Source organism: Phaseolus vulgaris, unplaced genomic scaffold (genome assembly GCF_000499845.2).
Source record: "Phaseolus vulgaris cultivar G19833 unplaced genomic scaffold, P. vulgaris v2.0 scaffold_29, whole genome shotgun sequence".
NCBI lineage: Eukaryota > Viridiplantae > Streptophyta > Magnoliopsida > Fabales > Fabaceae > Phaseolus > Phaseolus vulgaris.
Genome location: NW_027174097.1, coordinates 86,182 through 106,485, shown reverse-complemented (window position 1 = coordinate 106,485; position 20,304 = coordinate 86,182). Strand labels below are relative to the sequence as shown.

The window sequence follows — 20,304 nt, the reverse complement described above, 5'->3', positions numbered from 1 at the left end:
GGCACTTAGGCGCACGGTGAAGGACTTCAAGGCTTCTTGAAGAGGGGCTGGGAGGCTTGAGGTTGCTGGAGGAGGCGGAGGTTGGTGCTCACCACCACCCTTACAAGGTTGGATGGCGGGGGGAGCTTCGAGGCGTGGTGGTGAGGTAGGGAGTTCTTCGGCGGCTTGGGAGGAGGCTTGCGTATCAGAAAGTTGCTTAGGAGCGGCTTCTGCAACTGAGGCGTTTGAAACGAGAACATCCCCAGCGGACTCGAATGGTGTGGAGGCGCTGGGGGCTCGATCACAACCCTCCTTTTCCTTTTGCAGACTAGCCCGTCTTCGATGCTTTCGTCCGCCTCTTCGTCTGACACTACCCTGGGGGCTTTCCTCATAGCCTTCTTGAGGGGTAGTTTCTTGCGCTGGGGGGCTGGAAGAGCAGCAGCCGCGGGTGGACCCACTGGCGGAGACTGGGCCTTGGGCAGCGGCGATCTCCGCGACAGAGTTTGGGAGCCCGCCGCAAGCTTTTGGGATTTGGCTATGGCGCGTAGCTCAGCCATCCTATCCTTCCCCATCATCATATCTACATTAGTGGCCCACAGTTACCAATCAACACGAAATTTCGGCAGTTAACAATGCACAGAAAGATAAGCAATATAAGACAATGCATGGGGAAAGTTAAAACTACACACAAGTCAGAACAGCAACATCAAAGCAAAGGCAGGGCGATGCAAGTATAAGCTAAGGGAACTCAAGGACTTAAGGACGAACCTATGTGAACGTCTAGCTGGCCTTCGAGAAACTCGTAGGCGATGATGGAGGAAGTGGGCAGAACCACGTTGGAAGAGGCGACTCTTTTCCAAAAACCGCACAAGTCCTTGTCGAGCTCTCCCATTTTTTCTGGCCACCTGGCCTTCCTGAAGCTTGACTCCTTCTTTCCCTTGTTCACCCAATACAAGGGGAACCCGTCGAGAAGGGAAGGGTTTTGGTCGCTGCAGCATACGCGCACGAATTTCCCCTTCCAATCCTTATAGGATTGCTGGAAGATGGAGAGAATGGACCTCCCAACGACCCCATTGAGGCTAACCCATAGACGATCGCCCGGGTTCTTCGCCTCGAACAAGTAGAGGAACACATCCACCGAGGCCGGATGTCCCAAGTGCGCGCAGATAATTTGGTAAGCCCGGACGAACGCCCAGCTGTTGGGATGGAGCTGGGCGGGGGCTATGTCGAGCTCGGTCAGGAGCTCCCTCTTAAAGCGTGTGAAAGGAAACCGTATCTTGACCTTCTTGAACATAGTGGTGTAAACGAAGCAGAAAGGGGCGTCGTCGCTCCCCTGATCGTCGGTGCAGATGGGCTCACCGGGAGGACAAGGGCGCACGAATACTTTGTCATCGTGCTCTTTGCTGAAAGAGAGGTGATCCTTATCACCTTTCTTGAGACGAAGGATGTCGCGATCAGAGTTGACGGATGAAGTCTCACCCAACAGGGTTGCTGAGGCCCACGGATATAGTCGTTTGTAGTCTGGAAGAGGCTTCACCATCGCGCTGGTTTGTGGTGGGTTTGGTTGTGCTTGGCTAGGACGAGAGGACGCGGGTCTGGCGACTCGGTCGGAAGGGACGTTAGACTCCCTTAGGGGGTCGCGGGAAGAGGAAGGGTTTGCCCTACGGGTTTTCGTCGGAGGGTTGCGAGGAGATGGAGGAGGGTTTGGTGTGATTTTTGAACGAGCCATCGAGGAAGCTGCAAGAAGACGAAAAGGGAAGATATGAGAGTTCGTAAACAGAGAGACTCGACAGAAGAGAAGGAGATGGAAGAACAAGGGGGACTCGCAGAGAAAAGGTTCAGAAATCCTAAACGCAGAAAAGAGAAAACAAAGCAGAGAAAACATCCCACAACGTATGCTCCAGACAGTTAATGGATGATGCAAACCGATTAAAATGCAGCAAATATCAGTAGAAGTGATAAAAAAGTTACCTTTAGATGATCGGAAGAGTATTCAGAAAGATGGTGGTTGGGGGAATCGGAGCGTTCACTGGAGCGTTTAGAGAGTTTGAAGAGAGGTAGAAGATAATGAAACAGTGAAATGGCGCGAAGTGTTTAAGAGTTTCGAAGAGTTTCGAACGTTGCGAGAAGCGCAAACGACAATGAGTAATGGTCGTTGATGAGTCCACGTGTCGAATGATCGAAGAAGTTGGTGAAGTGTCAAGTCAGTGAACAGTATGAGTGCCAACGCGCAAAGCCACGTAGGCCGCCGAATTTGAACCTCTTTAGTCTTCTCGCTGAACAAGTCGCAGCTCGAGACTGGGGAGGTTGTGTACCGACCAGGTCATCGGGTGTGATGACGTGTCTAGCACGTGACTACGTGAGGCGTGTTTAGCAGAGCGCGTGGCTAGAGAAGGGCGAGTGGTTCAGAAGCTAGTGTAGTCGTCGTTCGTGGAAGCGGCGTGTTACAACGTACATGATCGGTTGTCGCCGACATTGTATAACGTTGACTTGTTAGACGATTGGCGACCAGGTAGCTTGACATTGCCGCAAGAAGCACGTCGCTGGATTTCCCAACAGGCTCAGTTAAGGCTGCTGGGAACTCAGAAGAGTAAGTCCAACGAGATGATTGTTGCGCTGGCATGGGGCATGGAGGTCGAGTAGGTGGAAGGGAACAACTTGCCCATCAGCGACAGGATTCCCAGAGTGGACATTCGCTGGTGGCAAGGTTCCCCCAGCTAGAACATGCATGGTGTAGCAATAAGGAAGGTACCACTGACGACAAGGGATGTCATAGAGATGGTGCATTTTGCTGCTCCCGATACTCGCCTTGTCAGGTGGTGTTCTAGGGCATATTGTGTGCTAGCTTGCTCCTTGAGTAGAGGACTTAGCTGCGCGGCTGGTTACTACACAGAAATAACGTTCAAGTTGCCCCAACCCAGATGACGACACGTGTAGGGTTGGATGCTACCAGTTACTCCAATCCAGATGATGACACGTGTAGGGTTGGGTGCAATAGAAAAATGACGTTCAAGTTGTCCTAGCTCAGATGATGACACGTGTAGGGCGGGGCGCTACCTGCTATCCCAGCCCAGATGGCGACACGTGCAGGGCTGGATGCGAGCCACGCGTCCAAAAGCATAACGGTCTGGAGAGAGAAGAAACCTAGCTATAAAGGTAAACTTAACAGAATTTGCAGAGGTACGTTTTCATTACGACTCATTGCTAGGGTTGTGTGCCTTTAGTACGGTTCTACAGAGTATATTTTCTCTCAGTTTTTGGGTGTTCTTGTTACTGACTTGAGCGTCGGAGCGCCACCGGCCGCAGAGGCGCCACCTTGTGTTTTCAGGTTCTCAAAGAGGCTTTCTGTGGTGTGGACTTGAAGGGCACGTGGAGTCAAGCTGGTGAGGAGGTTCGTGACGAGACAACGCTCTAGGGCTAAGTTAACCGGCAGGATCAGGTTTACTCTTAAACCAAGAGCTACATCCAGTCCCAGAAAATCACTGGGTAATCCACTAAGTAATCAAACCAGATTACAACACACAATCCACCAAAGTAGTGACCTTGAACCCTTCAAGACACACACTCACTTTGGCAAATCACACACCAAGAGTATTGATCTTGACCACCTCAAGAGCACACAACACTCCTTGGCAATACAACACCAGAAATACAGAAGATTGAGAAGAGATTACACTTGTTTACAGAACAATTTGAAATCAATACAAATGCAATCCTATTCCACTCTCTTAGAAAACCCAAAGCTTTGATGTGAATGTTCAAATCTTGAATCAACTCTTTCACAACTGAAAAACTCAAATTTGTTTCTCTTCTTTTTTTGAAAACATAAACAAACTATTTATATTTTCCAAAGATTGGTCAAAGCATTTAATGAAGGAGGGTATTCAGTTGGAAATCATTTAAAGCACATTCAAACATTAAAACAGAATTCTGTTAGGATTTTCAAAGAAACAATCGGTTGAAACCACGAAACAACCGATTGTTTGGTTTGGCAGTTAAGTCAACCAAACTGAAACAGTTTTCAACCTTTTCAAAAACTCCTAAAAGTAAAACAACCGGTTCATTCGTCAAAACAACAGGTTGTTTTTCACTTAGTTGGAAAAACACTTTATTTCAAAAAGGATTTAAAACAAATTAGCTTTAGATTCAACAAAGGAGAGGATTACAAATAAAACTACCCAGATCCCTCCCAAAACACAGCAACAACACAGCCTTGCATCAAACACATAGGATTTGGATTCTTCAAAGCACAATTTTAATTCTTCAAAGCACTTGATCACTCTGAATTCATGAACTCAATCAGTCTCATATGCTCCTGAGACTGAGTGACATAGGAAGTGGTTGCAACAGACCTAGTAGTCTTCCAATGATACATTATTGTCTGATGATTCTGAGTCATTGTCATATTTTGTTGTCGAATGACATTAACCATCACCTCTATGGCTCTGACAATCTGATTCATCTTAGAGAAAGGTTGGGGATAGATAGAAGGTTTGAAACCCTTCTATAAGACACAAAGAAAATACTTAAGATTAAACTAAAAAAATAATAAAACTATATAATTTCTTAACAAATCAATCTAAAGCACTCACAAACAACCACATAACCCTTAGGTCACCTAAGGTTCGACTTGCTTCGATATTATAATGTAACATCCTTATTTTTCCCACATCTAATAATATAATGTACATATAATATCTAATTAACATATAAAAATATACAAATAATCCATACAATATCTTAATATATATATATATATATATATATCCTTCTTCATAGGGATTTTAATATAGACATATAAGTTTAAAAACAAAACATTCAAAATAAAAATATCACATCTCCAGTTGCTCACTAAAGAGCTCTATTACCTGCAACATCATCTGCTCCTGTGTAAATACGCGATCATCACGGATAAAGAAAACAAAACACAACAAACAATAGGGTAAGCTAGGTATTAAAAATTATATAATTTCAACTTCAATTAACAAACATAAAGTCATAAATTTTCACAAAATCAACAAGTGTCTATCATAATTCTTCATTCATATTTCTCATGTTAGAATTCTATTGACCCGTATACTCAAACACTTGACTCTACTTCCAGAAGACTCGTGCATTGACTTAGGCTCAGAGATTTACACATGGCATACTTTCTCACAATGAATCCACACAGCTATGTGCAAAATAATCTCTTTACCGAATCACCTCATATGGCAAAGTTAACTCATATAACAGGTCAAGTTAGTTATCTTTCAAACAACTGACCCATTTATATGAACCTCCTTCGACTCTCACCACCTGAATAACTCCATTGATATGATTCCATTTTATTAGTAAAGTCAGGATACCTCCATCTAAACGAATACCTAGTTAATGCACATCCTAACAATATCAACACGGTATTTCCTTTTCTCAAAATATTATGTCTCAGTCACATTTTTCATTGCTTATATCTCATATCATACAAAAACATACCATTAAATCACACCAGAACTCAAAAATTAAAGCAAAACAATTTATCTAAACATCTCATTATTACATAAACTAAAAGATTTTCAATTAAATAGATAATTGAAATTCAAATAAATTTTAATTAAAAACAATAAACAATAATAAAATAGAAACACATAAGAAAATCTTAAAATTTAAAAAAATCTTAAAACAGAATCAGAAACACTGTCTCAAGCTAGCTTTTGCAATAATGGTCTCGCCTAAGCGAAAATATCTCGTTTGAGCGAGATATGCAAAAAAATTTGCACAAAAACTTATTTATGCATGTGCTCATAAAAAAATTTACATTCTAACTTGTATTTTATCAAACATATCAAATTCAAAATAACAATTTCCTACTCAGAGTTGGATAGTTACCCTAATAGAGCTACTCTTCCAATCTATAATACGGTTTATATATATTCAACATCTTTAAATCAAAGTCATTAAGAATCAAACAACCAATACTCACAAAATCTTACATTTAAATTATATCATAATACAATTCAACTCATTCATACTACCTTTCAAACACATCTAGTCTCAATCAAAATACATTCAATAACTTATCCATATCAAATTCAACATATATATATACATAGAGAGAGATGTGATTAAACAGTTAAAGGAAGTAGTACTAAAGTTGTTGGTAACTTCCACAACTTCAGTTCTAAATTTCGAAATAAAGTTGTGTGATGATACCACAATTTCATCAATAATTCAGTGCACTAGAATTGTTTTTACCTCTCACAATTTCATTTAAATTTAATTAAAATTGTCTTAACGTATACTAAAATATGTAATCAAAGTTCTCTCACTCTCACAACTTCATCCTTATCAAAGCAAAATCGTATCTTGTTGACATGATTTTACCTACATTCAAAATAAAATATTTTTTACTCATTTCCAAAATTAGTCACCGACATTACACGTAAATTTTCAAAGTTTTGGTGGTAAGATTTGAAGTCCCACCCATACCTATATTCTAGCAACTTCGCAAGACCCACAAAGTTAACGTTTTTGTTGGTGTGTGTATAAAATTTATATTGTATTCTAACAACCCTAGACAATATGCATAAAAATTGTACTATATATTAACAAAATCGTACATGTATTAACTATGGATAGTAATTGATAATTACGGGTAAGATATTATAATATTCATCTCTCCACTCATATTTTAAAAGAAAATATCAACACTGTCTTGCATGCGTGTAGATAACAAATTTAAATTTTATCCTTAAATATTCATATATGTAATCATTACCTGTACTTATGTTTAAAGTTAATAAATTCACAAAATTTACTACAAAATATTACACCGGGATTAAAGGATGTAATTGATTCTATACAACTTTTGCTAGGTTTTGTTTAGGGAAATCTCTATACTAGAGATGTTACATTTGCTACAATCTATATTTTGCCACTCCAAGTTATCACAGTTTTAATTTTCAAAATTTTAAAAAAGAACTAATATGTTCAGTTTCATTAATGAAATTTTAATTATTTGTTTACTAACTTATACTCTCAAATAAACTGCATCAATATTTATACTAGATAAAATTAATATATTTATTAAAGGAGTGTTATTTCAATTAGATTCTTAATAACTAACATAATTATGTGAAATAAGAAAACTATAACAGTAATATATTAACATGTTTACATTTTGTTTGCACAATTTATTACATTTTATAGGAATAACAAATAAACAGAAATGCTGATAAAAAAAAAAACAAAACAAAAACAAATAAACAGAAAATATTATATTTAGAAACAACTGTATGTGTATCTCCTCTCACTCGGGATAAATAGCAAGACTATTATTGAGGAGACTTTGGTTTAAATACTCATTTACATTAAAAATGAGTTTATCATTTCAAAATTATACAGTTACTAAAACTATACAGTGTATATCATGAGTAACATTTAATAACTAAAGTTGGCTTTATATTATATTTATGAATTTTTAAATTAATTATAGATATCCTTATTTTAAAAGATTATTTCTAATTGTTTATATACTTCAATTAAAAAATATTGTTGAGGAAGCTAATGTGAATAAATAAAAAACTATATTATGATCATTATACACCCAGACCAATGAACAATTTATGTAACAAATAGTACACAGTAAGAACCCGAACTCCAGTTCATTAAATTCATAGCTATAAATCCTGTTACATTCTTGAAAAATATCACATTACCAACATCGAATATAGGGAAGAGGCCAATAACGGGAAAAAGATAAACAAGGGCATCATCTCAAAATGCTCATACAATTTATCATGTCAAGACAAGTTCCGAACTACAACTAGGGATCAGTACAAAATATACCCATATTTACTACCCTCCACTCTCCATGAGATCTATATTGAGAAAACTACCCAACCTAATGCCCCTGTACTCAACTATCATAACATATGCTGTGTGCAGGCTAATTTGTCTCCTCCCCGACAGCATTGGATTCTTCCAAGCTGCTGTCACGTGGGTTTACAGCATCTGCAAATACACCATGATTGAGGCTACTTGTTTCCACTATACCACCCATTTCTGGCATGGCCTCCCCATTGTCAGCATTGCCTTCAGTAGTACTGGTACCATCCATTTTTTGTGCAACATTCCCTGCAGCTGGTGAAGCATTTGTAAATTTAACATCAGTGTCATGTATCGTTTGCATTTTATGAGAATCTACATCCATGTCATAACTGGGGCTAGAAGTAGCCTGGTCCTGCACAATATCTACTTGCTGGTCAGCAGTTCCATCACGTGCTAGAGCATTTCCATTCTCCTCCGAGTGAGGTACAACTTCACGATTCTCTGTACCCTGTACATCAGTTTTATGGGTGGTCTCGGTGATCTCAGTTGACTCAAGAGCATGGTTGTTTGCTTCAATCTCTTGTGCTTGTAATCTGCATCGATCCATGATATTTTGCACCTTCTCCAGCTCTTTAATTAGACTCCCGTACCTATTTTGCAAAGTTTTCTCAAGTTCCTTTTGCTTCTGTACTTCAGCCCATAGATTGTGTATCCTATGTGATGCTGCTAATTGCTCCTGCTTTTGCAAAGCTTTAAAGCATTCTAATTCAGTCGCAGCTATGTCCATCTGCTTGAAAGTGGCCTCAATTTGCGGCCAGAGGCTTTTCTTTACCCTCATCTGAAAAGTGTCAGTAGCCAAATTATAATATATTCCAACATGGGAGTGGGAGTGTTCCACTGAGTTGATTTCCAACTATTTTTAAGTCACGTCAGTTTATTAAAAATAAATCGAAGGCAACATAATCTGCAAAAGACCATATGTTTAAAAGTAGCAACAGGCAAGTGACAGAAATGTAGCAGTGTAGCATTCTGCATACATCATATCAATAGCATACCTCATAGCCTTGTGTGAGAACCAACACCTTCTTCTCAAACCGTACCATCTTCTCATTACCATCATCCAATTTGTTTCTTAAATTCTCAAATTCATTCTGTAAAGCTGCTAGTTTTTCCATGTTCCCGGCAACACTAGAAAGACCATACGCATTACGAGTAGGAAAGTACATGAGATCATTGAGACAGGTTCTGTGTGCTTCAATAAATTCATCGAGAGGTTCATTTTCATGTCCCATTGCTGCACAAACATACTGGGCCTCTTCCTTTATCAACTTATCAGCCTACGATATACACAAATCATAAATATCCTCAGCATGGCTTAAAAGGGTGTCTCCAATGGCAGCTTAGTATAGAAACAGTTGCTTTATCAAATTAGCAAATGAAAATGAACACAGAATATGTATTACACTATATAATTATGTACATAACCACTCCTGATAAAAGCAAGTACAGAACTTGAACAATTACATATAATTCAAACACGAAGCTGACAATATCTTGAAACGTAAACACAAAGCTCACATACACTAATCAAAGGAAGGATTGTAACAGAAAAGTGTAAGCATTTGAAATCCAATTCATAAGCTCTCTTCATACCACTGACATCAAGGAATAAATTCAAACAAATTTGTAAATCTGTAAAACACTAGTGCACAATGGCAAGTTTCAAAATATTAACAGACATTTCATAGTATTCAATTTTCATAGACAACACCCTTATTAAATAATTCCAACTCAGTATTGACAAGAAGTTTCATGATAATAGGAGTATAAGGAAATCTCCGAATAAAATATTAAGACATGTATTGATCAAAATATATATGAAAGAAGTGATGGAACATTGACGGATCCAAATTATTTCTATTTCACTAGTCTGTGCAGAGATTTTCGTAGTGTTTATTTTGGGAAGATAGTTATGGAAGGGGAATACAATTTAAAAACAATCTAGAGTAATAAATGGATAAGGTCATTATAGTCTCGGGTTCTGCATCAAAAGACTCCAAAACAGGAGTCAAGTTACTTGTTAGTGTTAAAACTCAACTGAAAAAAATGAGATGTCATCACGAAGAGAAATAAAGAAACTAAGAGCACAGACACATAGGTAAAAGACATACATCTTTCATTTCATCTTCCTGAAAATCTTCAATCACAGGGACGGCAGACCCATTTGCGGCTCGTTTGACTCCTTTCTTTTTCTCCTTATTCACTTTATCATCAAAGGGATACTTAGCATTGTCATGCTCCAGTAAAGTTAGAAGCTCCCTTCTAATCATCTCATCAGCTTGTTCAATAGAAGTTGGTGGAACAAACGAACTTTTGTCCCCATCAATTCTCATCAAGGAATTTCTTATGAGCTCCAATGATGCAGCAGGAGGCCTAGGAAGTTCCCGCTGAAGGACTTTTGATCGTTTTCTAAGTAATGCCTGTTGTCTTGCCTCTTCTTCCTTTTTTTCTCTAGCTATTCTATCAGACATATCCTCTTCAATCTTCTCCTCGGGCTCTTCTGTGTCTTCTTGAACTGGTTCCATCACTATTTGGTACTCATTTTTGGGCTGTGGAAGGCTTCCTAAACCATATTGCAAACTTCTCCTCATATCAGCCTGTCTATGTAGCTCAAGTTTAGAGCTGTCAAGCATATTCCTGTCCTCATTAATATGTAGCTCATCCCTAAGAGTAATTCCCTTTGGTGTCATGCTAAAAGAACCATCTCTTGATGGTGTCACGCCAATTCTAGGAGTGAGACCTGCACCTCCAGGAGTTGCAGAAGGTGTCAGCATTGGATTTGGTGTCTGAATGTCTTTTATCTTAGGGGTGACACCCGAAAAATCTGAAGGATGCAACTCCGGGTTCTCTCCTCCTAACAATGGTGTTTGAGACTCCCTCAACCTGGCCAAATTTTCAGCTTCCATCATAATAGCATCTCCTTTACCAGCTGGTGTTCTCTGAGGGGTTCGGAGAGGAGTCGCTCCGTGACCAGGTGTCTGCGCGTAATTAGCCAGAAGTGCCCGTGTTGCACTATTACCTTCAGCAAGTTCCTGACTCCCTATAAGGTCACCAGCATAACTCAACTTTGCAATTTCATCCAATTCCTGGTCAGAAATCTGGGGTGGTGGAAGCATCAATTTTGACCTCTTTCTTACTGTTTCTGGGTCATTCAGCTTGTTGGCATGCAATATGGCAGATGGGGCATCTTGCCTTTCTGCAATTTTATTTTTTGCGATGTCCTGCTTTCTTAATTGTGCCTCAATATCAACCCTCCTTTTACCTTCAAGTTCTTCAATTGTAGTAGGAAACTTGGGCTGTTCCACTGGTCTATCTTCATCCGTAACATCAAAAAAGCCTGAAGGAGGCCTTTTCTCAAATGGAATTTCCGCATTGTAGTCTATTCCTTTCCTCTTTCTCTTCCGCTTCCTAATATCAATTCCTGCAGCCTTCAATTCTCTCTTCTTTTGTAAAGAAGCAAGCCTCCTGGCTTCCTCAAGCTGTTTCTCCCTAGCTTTCCTTTTTGCTTTCTTTCCCTTCGTGTTGGCTAACCGGGCTCGTGCTTCAGAAAGCATCTCCTTTTCATCTTCATCCATATCAACAGGATCAGGTCGTGCAGGTTTTGACTCAGGATTTGGATCAATCTCCCCAGGACGCAATTTCCGAGGATCATCACCAGGCTCATAGTTCTCATCTTTCACACAGGCTGTATCAAGGAGCTTCTCATACCGCTCAAGACACTGGGAAGGGGTGCGGCCCACAATTGGAGCAATTGTTCTCCATTGAGTGGGCATAAGCTTGGCAAGATGAAGTAGCTTTTCGTCCTCTTCTCTAGTCCACTCAGTCTACACACAAAAGGCATCAAATTATAAAATCGCTCCTTATTAGCAAAGAGTTACTTGTACAAATTATAATGGTGTAGATGGAAAAATGCAATTAATAATAACACAATGGCAAATTAGTAGGTCATAGGTTTCACAACATATAAGAAAGCTTTAGAATAAAAGTAATACCACTAAGCTAAATATTACAACAATTATTACATACTACCAATTTTGTACAAAGTAAAAAAAGAGAGCATAAACTTGAATTAAATTGGCGCTTGGAGATAAAACATAACAAAGTAGGAGTTAGAGAAGAGAGGTACTTTTTTTATGGAGGGATCGAGCCACTCATACCAGCGAGCTTTGCATTGCTTGGCAGATTTGCGAACAAGGAGTGAAGAGATTCGAGCCCACTGGTTCTTACCATATTTCATGACAGCCGCTTTCAGGATTTCATCTTCGGTGTTTTTCCAAACACCGCCCTTTATCATAATCCTCATCTTTGCTTCAACTACATACAGCAACCAAACAATTCAAGCAGTTTCGGAGAAACTAGTACAGTTAAGTTTTGCAACCCTTTTTAAAAATTCAATACATATCCATGTTGCAGTCTCTATGCATGAACTATACTACGTGAACTGCACACTGCAAACCCTCTTATCTCTAACACATGTCATCTATATGTCAGGCACTCAAATACCAACTTAATCAAAATCCTGCAAGCTGACCACCACAATATCCAAACCCTCACCTACCCAAATTATACAACCTAATCAGTCAATCAAATCAATCACCGAACTCGATTCGATCAACATTTTTACCGTTGATGCACCTAAGGAACAGCTCAACTGTTTAAAATTAACAAAAGAAAAACAAGTTTTATGTAGTAGAATACCAGGATATAAATGCTGAAAGACCAACTTTCTTGAGTTTGTGTTATCTCTGCACTGGTTAAAAATAAAGAAAAACAAAGATAACTAGATTGAAAAATATCAAGAAAATAGGAGACAACGAGTTTAAAATCAATGAGAAACCAGGGTTTAGGTTAGGGAGAATCAGAAGCGCACCACAAATTCGACGAAAATAATCACACTCGCAATCAAGGTTAGAATAACGATTAGGATTTGAAGAACGGGATTTCGCGCAATCCGGTTCAAGTTAGTGACTGTCGAGAGCTAATTCTTGTTGTGAGGGACGTGAGCAAGAGTTGAGTGCGTCGCTTTGGACCGTAATGAGAAGGACTTTCGGCCGTGGATCGGATCTGTTTTTTGGCAATTTCTCCCTGCACCATATCATTTTTTATGTGCACCCAACAGAACTTTTAAAACCCCATTTTGTCCTTGTCTTCTTTGTTTTGAAAAAAATGTGCAGAGGAGGTGTTGTTGGTACAGTGTTGGTGTGATGGTGGAGGGAACGTTTCACTCTTAGTTGTGATTCATATTGTTATGAGGTAAGACAACACATTACATCTTCGTTTTCGTCATTTTTGAGCTGAGATGATTAGAAGGGTTTACGAATGCATGAGTCCGGAAGGCAATATCAGTAACTCAGAATATAGAAATTCGTAAGTTAATTTGATTTCTAATTTAAGGTTCCGAATGCACGTGTCCGAAAGTGAAATTTGAGTTCTGGATACCTATATCCAAAAGGAGTATTTGAGTTTCAGATATGAATATCTAGAATGGTTTTTTGGGGTCCAAATTTCTACATCCGGAAGGTTTTTTTTTAGGCTTATGGATATTAATATCTGGAAGGTAACTGATATGTTTTTTTTTTCAACATTGCCAATGGATACAGCGGACTCATACATGAGAATTTTATGGGGAGATTGATGTGTGGGATGGATTAGATGATGTTGATATGGAGCATTCAATAACTTATAACGCGTTAGATAATGAACATAGGGCACATGAGTGTAGTGAGGCGTTTGCTACAAATGAGGTAAGGTAAATGTTAGGTGTGTGAATTGTAGTTTATGAATGATTTTAAAATTTGGCATATGTTATTGTAGGTATTTCGTAATCGAGATGAGTTGTAGAGTGGGCGAGAAGTTTTGACTATAGTTATGGATTTTTTATTATTATATTAAGGTCGGATACATGGACGAGGCAACGAGGAAGGATGACGTACGTATTATTAGGTTGTGAAAGAGGAGATAAATACAGATACTATTAAAAAGATATAGATATCAATCAAACTGAAAGTAAGAAGTGTGAGTGTCCTTTTAGATTGTGAGGCAAATCAGTCAAAGGTGGTCAAGGGTGGATGGTAGAATTAATTTGTGGTTCTAACAATCATGATTTGGCAGAGACATTGGTAGGTCATTTGTATGCTGGAAGGTCAAGTGTTGAGGATATGACTAAGACTTCAATGAAGTCAAGAAATATTTTACTAACCATGAAAGAGAGAAATGAGAAGAATGTGACGACGATAAAACAAGTTTATAATGCGATGAGTATTCACTGAATATTAGAACGAGGTCACAGAACATAAATGCAACAAATCATGTTGTTACTGAAGCGAGACATGTATGTGCATTGGTGTAGGTGTGAAGAGGTGTCAAATGTCGTGCAAGATATATTTTTGACACACCCAGATTCAGTAAAGCTAGTGAAATTTAACATTGTCATATTGATGTATAGTATGTACAAAACGAAAGTATAGGATGTCGTTATTTGAGGTTGTTGGGATTACATCTACTGGTTTGACTTTTTTGGTTGCATTTTGTTCAGCTGAAAAGGAAAATATTTTTGTATGGGCCCTTGACAGACTTAAAGGGTTGTTTTTTAGAGTTGATTCATACCCTAGGGTGATGGTATGTGATAGAGATATTGCCTTAATGAATGCAAAGAATCGTGTTTCCTGAAGCTTATAATTTGCTCTGTCTATTTCACATTGATAAAAATGTGAAAGCAAAATGTAAAATGTTGGTGCATCCAAGAGAGGCATGGGATCAAGTAATGCAAGCTTGGTTGGGGTTCTGTTGTGGATTTTGATATTGTTGAGGCCTTTGAAGATCGTGTTAATGCTTTTCAAGTTGTCTGTTCTCTATGGCCTATATTTGTTGATTATGTGATGGTTGCATGGTTACGTCCACATAAAGAAAAAATTGTGAGGGCATGGACAGATAAGGTGATGCACTTAGGAAACACAACAAGTAACAGGGTTGAGGTGGCACATTGGAGACTAAAGAGAATTCTTCAAAATTCCATGGGGAATTTATGTTTCTGTTGGGATTCAATCAACAAGATGATTATTTTACAACATAATGCAGTTGAAAGAGCCACACAAGCTTGCTTTTTGTTGTGCCAAGATATGAGACTTGAACCAAGAAGATGACAAGTCCCACTTGTACTTTTTCTATCCAATTTGCACCCTGCAAAATCAGAATCAGAGTATCCAACTAAACGTATTGGAGAATGAGAAGGATACCATAAACCAACAAATGCTGTCCCCTTTAGATATTTCAGTATTCTCTTGGCAGCTTTAAGATGAGATTCAATTGGACTAGATTGAAATCTTGCACAAAGACAAATTGCAAACATGATATCCGCCCTGCTAGCAATGAGATAAAGCAAGGATCCAATCAACCCCCTGTATTTGGTTTGATCCACTGTTGTTCCAGCCAAATCACCATTCATATAGCAACTTGTGGACATTGGTGTAGTTGCCTCTTTGCCCTTCTCCATTTCAAACTTTTTTAGGATCTCCTTGCAATACTTGGGTTGACTTAGAAAGATGTCATCCTTAGATTGTTTGACTTGCAATCCCAAGAAGAAGGAAAACTCTCCCATCACTGACATCTCAAACTCCCCCAACATAGCTGCCACAAATTCTTTACACAAACTATCATTAGTAGCACCAAAAATAATGTCATTAACATATATTTGGACTAAAATAATAGTAGAATTTGACTTTTTAATGAAAATAGTCTTATCAATTTTTCCTCTCTCATATCCATGAGACAAGAGGAAATTGCTAAACCTCCCATACCATTGTCTAGGAGCTTATTTCAGTCCATACAAAGCCTTTTTCAGTTTATAAACATGATTGGGGAGTTGATGATCCTCAAAACCGGGTGGTTGTGATACATATACCTCTTCATTGATAATTCCATTTAAAAAGACACACATCTATTTGAAATAGTTTGAACCTGCTCATACAGGCAAAGGCAAGCAACAACCTCACAACTTCCAATCTGGCCACTGGTGCAAATGTTTCATCATAGTCAATTCCCTCTTCATGGTTGTATCCTTTCACAACTATCCTTGCTTTTGTTCCTTGTAATCACCCCTTATTAATCTAGCTTGTTCCTGAACACCCACTTAGTTCCAATGATGTTCATTTGATCTATTTTAGGAACCAGATACCACACATCATTTCTGATGAATTGGTTCAGCTCCTCATGCATGGCAGCAACCCAGTTTTCATCCTTTAGAGCTTCACCTATTGACTTAGGCTCAATTTGAGAGACAAAAGCCATGTGCTTGTAGTAATTTGAGACATTTCTACGAGTAGAGACTCCCTTCTGAATCTGCCCAATGATGTTTTCCACTCTAGGAATTCTGCATTCTTGGGGTAACTCATCCTGCTGCAGACTTTCAACCGATTGTTTTGCAAAAACAATCGATTGTTTTTCTGCGCAGTTTTCCAAATTATTTAGAATGATGTTTTGCTCATCTTTCTCTACATAAGTCCTTTGAGATTCCTCTTTTGCATGGTTAGTCTCATCAAATACAACATGAATAGACTCTTCTATAGTCGTGAGCCTTTTATTATATACTCTATAAGCATGACTAGATAAAGAATAACCAAGAAAGATACCAACATCCACTTTTTCATCAAACTTCCTAATATTTTCTTTACCATTGTTCAAAACGTAGCACTTGCATCCAAACACCTTTAGATGACCAATATTGGTTTTCCTTCCATTGAACAATTCATATTTTCAAGATTGGTCTTATGAGAACCCTGTTCATCACATAGCAAGCAGTGCTAACAACATCTTCCCAAAAGTACTTTGGCAAGGAGGATTCACTGAGCATGGTTTTTGCAAGCTCTTCAAGAGACCTGTTCTTCCTTCCTTTCCACAACTCCATTATGCTGAGGAGTTCTAGGAGCAGAGAAATTATGGTAGATTCCAAGCTTTTCACAGAATGAACTGAACTTTCCATTTTGGAATTCTCTTCCACAATCACTACGGATGGCACATATGTTGCTGCAGCTGGTGTTTTAACCTCTTAGCAAGCTTTTTGAAGGCAGCAAAAGCATCACTCTTTGATTCTAAAAACAATGTCCAGGTGATCAACAATAACAAGAGCATAGTAATTTCCACCAAGACTCAGTTCTTGAAGGATCAAATAAATCCATGTGGAGCAGCTCAAGGGGTTTTGAAGTGGAAACCACATTTTTCAGCTTACAAGAATGTTTAATTTATTTCTCCTTTTGACATGCTTCACATATATAGTCTTTTTCAAACTTGAGTTTGGGTAATCCTACCATAAGATCTTTAGATATAAGCTTATTCAAATGATGCATGTGAATATGAGTTATTCTTCTATGCCATAATCATGATTCCTCATGTTTGGTTAGAAGGCAACCAATGGATGTAGGATGTGAGATATCAAGAAGATAAAGATTGTTGACCCTTTTACCAATTAACAATACTTCCTGTGAATTGGGTAGACGTATCTTACAAGTGTTGGATTTGAAGGTTACTTGATAACCTTTATCACACAACAGACTAATGCTGAGTAGACTATGCTTCATCCCTTCTACATATAGGACATTATGAATTAGGAAGTTATTCTTGTCACCAATGGTGCCTCTCCCAAGAATCTTCCCTTTATTGTTGTCTCCATAGGTCACATGCCCTTCTTACTTGAGGATAAGGTTGACAAACTTAGATTTCTCCCCTGTCATGTGCTTGGAGCATCCATTGTCCAGGTACCATATTGATTAGAGTTGATTTTAGGATTGTTCATTGTTATGGTGACACTTTACTTAGATTTGGATTTTAGACAATTAGAGGTGATAACCTAAGGAAAATCCCCACTAGACATTAACTTAACCAAGTGGTTAAGTAGATGTGAAGGTTCATTTCCATAAGGCAAAGAGAAAAAGATGTGAATAAGGTGATGATGAATGTATGCCGAAACTTAAAGGACAAGGAAGATACAAACATGAAAAGGAATGGATAAATGGAAAAGATCATGAAAGAAGGACTTATGGATGGTGGAGCAATGGTGTATCATGCCACTTGATGGGGTAGAACCACCAAGATAAGTCAGAGGGGGCGCCATTTGAGAGCATCATAACCCACAAGATAAGACCAAATTGGAGGAGACTCACTCACTCACTACTCACACAAAAATTGTGCAGAATTTCTTTACTATAATTTCAACTTGTAAATACAAAGAGGGAGGCCTCCTATTTATATGATGAGGAGTCTTGGAAAACAAGAAATGAGGGTAGAAGGGGAAAAGGAAAAGTGGTGCGGTTTCTAGGGTAGACTTTGGTCAAAGCCGCACTATGTACATCATTCTACAAGCTAGGGTTTCCTTTCTACCCTAATGGACTTCTCATACGCCCATTCTTATATCTTCACCTCCTATTTATGCTATCTAGACCTACTCTACGAAAATTACAAAAGGAGAAACCAACTGATGCTCAGCACCCAAAGTCTGTGCTCTGCTTCTAGTAATCCTCTCAGGTATGGTGGGTGTTGAGGTCATGGGTTGGGTTTGGATCTTCATCATGGGTAGGTTCCCTTTCTCCTTGGTCCTCATCATGCTCCCCGAGTGGGAGGGAATTCGTCCACGAATTTGGAGGACCTGCAGAAAAGGGAGTCAGATCACTGGTATTAAAAGAATGACTACATAAGTACGTATCAGGCATAGGCATTGTCATTAATCCTCTTGATGACCTGAAAAGGACCATCACCGCGTGGCATAAGTTTGGACATCCTATGAGTAGGGAATCTATCCTTCCTCAACTGTAGCCAAACCCAATCCCTGAGTTCAAAGATCAATGCCTTGTGCCCTTTGTTGGCATGCTCGACATACTTACCTACCTTCCTTTCAATTTGCTGCTTGATGTGGTGGTGCAAGTCTTTAATAAAGGAAGCTTTTTCAAAACCATCTTTGCACAATACCTCATCAAGTACAAGAATAGGAAGAATGTCAAGAGGTGTGAGGGGATTGAACTCATAGACAACCTCAAAAGGGCTCTGGGAAGTAGTAGAATTTATACTCTATTATAGCAAACTCAATATGAGATAGTAAATTTTCCCACACCCTTAGGTTCCCAAAAATAAGGCACCTTAACATTTGACCCAAAGTTTTATTAACCACTTCTATTTGACCATCAGTTTGGGGATGGCAAGTAGTTGAAAACAAGAATTTAGTTCCAAGTTTTCCCCACAAAGTCCTCCAAAAGTGACTTAAGAACTTTGAATCTCTGTCGGATATGATACTTCTAGGAAGCCCATGCAAACGGACTACTTCCTTAGATAAGAGATTTGCAATAAAACAAGCATCATCTACTTTGTGGCATGGAATAAAGTGAGCCATTTTAGAAAAATGGTCCACTACCACAAAGATAGAATCCATACCCTTTGATGTCTTGGGAAGACCTAAGATAAAATCCATGGAGATGTTTACCCAGGGCATAGTTGGGATGGGAAGAGGGGTATATAAACCATGGGGTTGCACTTTAGATTTAGCCTTCCTACATGCTATGCATTTGTCACAAAAGCTATGTACGGATTTGCACATGTGTGGCCAAAAGAAATGTTCATGCAATGTATCTAAAGTTTTAGCTACCCTAAAGTGTCCCATAAGATCACCCTCATGTGCCTCTCTAACAAGAGATTGTCTTAAAGACCCATGGGGAACACAAAGTCTTTTTCCTTTCAAAAGAAAACCATCATGGATGAAAAAGTCTTTGTGCCCTCCTTTTAAACACTCTTGATAGATAAGAGAGAAATCAAGGTCATCTTTATAGATTTCCTTTATGTGATCAAAACCTAAGTATTGAACATCCAAAACATTTAGCAAGGTATACCTTCTTGAAAGAGAATTCGCAACCACATTTATTTTACCTTGCTTATGTTTGATCACATAAGGAAATTGTTCAATGAACTCCACCGACTTAGCATGTCTCTTGTATCACAAACTCCTTTGGAAAAAGGTAGTGTTGCCAATTTTTCAAGGCTCCAACAAGAGCATAAAGTTTTTTATCATAGGTGGAGTAGTTGAGATGACTCCCCTTGAGTTTCTCACTAAAATAAGCTATGGGGTGACCCTCTTGAAGGAGGACAGCCCCAATGCCTATGTTTGAGGCCTCACATTCTATTTCAAATGTCTTAGCAAAGTTAGGAAGGACTAAAATGGGGGCCTTAGTCAATTTTTCTTTCAAATTTTCAAAAGCTTCAATTTGACCTTGTCCCCATTTAAACACCACATCCTTCTTTACTATGGCATTTAGAGGTGCGACAATGGTACTAAAGTCTTTCGCAAACTGCCTATAAAAACTAGCAAGTCCATGAAAACTTCGTACCTCACTAACATTGGAGGGTGTTGGCCAATGTTGAATTGCTGCAACCTTTTCCTTATCTACATACACCCCTTTGGAACTCACAACAAACCCTAGG

At 38.8% G+C, this 20,304-nt stretch overlaps 1 protein-coding gene across 3 annotated transcripts; it reads right to left on the bottom strand.

The window, feature by feature from the left end:
* Positions 1–7,607: 7,607 nt before the first annotated feature.
* Positions 7,608–12,974, bottom strand: LOC137817294 (cell division cycle 5-like protein). Of its 3 annotated transcripts, none has more exons than XM_068620543.1 (6): positions 12,719–12,974; positions 12,547–12,598; positions 11,975–12,162; positions 9,960–11,672; positions 8,844–9,125; positions 7,608–8,626 (listed from the first exon to the last, which is right to left on the bottom strand). In XM_068620543.1, the coding sequence occupies exons 3-6, from the start codon at positions 12,149–12,151 to the stop codon at positions 7,907–7,909; spliced, it is 2,892 nt and encodes a 963-aa protein (XP_068476644.1). In that variant the 5' UTR covers positions 12,152–12,162; positions 12,547–12,598; positions 12,719–12,974; the 3' UTR covers positions 7,608–7,906. The 3 variants fall into 3 exon arrangements, with proteins under 3 accessions (XP_068476644.1, XP_068476645.1, XP_068476646.1); XM_068620544.1 differs by having other exon boundaries at positions 12,547–12,593; positions 12,719–12,853; XM_068620545.1 differs by lacking the exon at positions 12,547–12,598 and having other exon boundaries at positions 12,719–12,856.
* Between the last annotated feature and the right edge of the window lie 7,330 nt (positions 12,975–20,304).

Coding starts and splice junctions, on each gene's coding strand:
- LOC137817294 (XM_068620543.1), bottom strand. CDS start 12,151: ATGAGGATTATGATAAAGGGCGGTGTTTGGAAAAACACCGAAGATGAA. Junction 11,673..11,974: donor TCGATCCCTCCATAAAAAAA/GTACCTCTCTTC, acceptor TTTTGTGTGTAG/ACTGAGTGGACTAGAGAAGA. Junction 8,627..8,843: donor TTCTCACACAAGGCTATGAG/GTATGCTATTGA, acceptor GACACTTTTCAG/ATGAGGGTAAAGAAAAGCCT.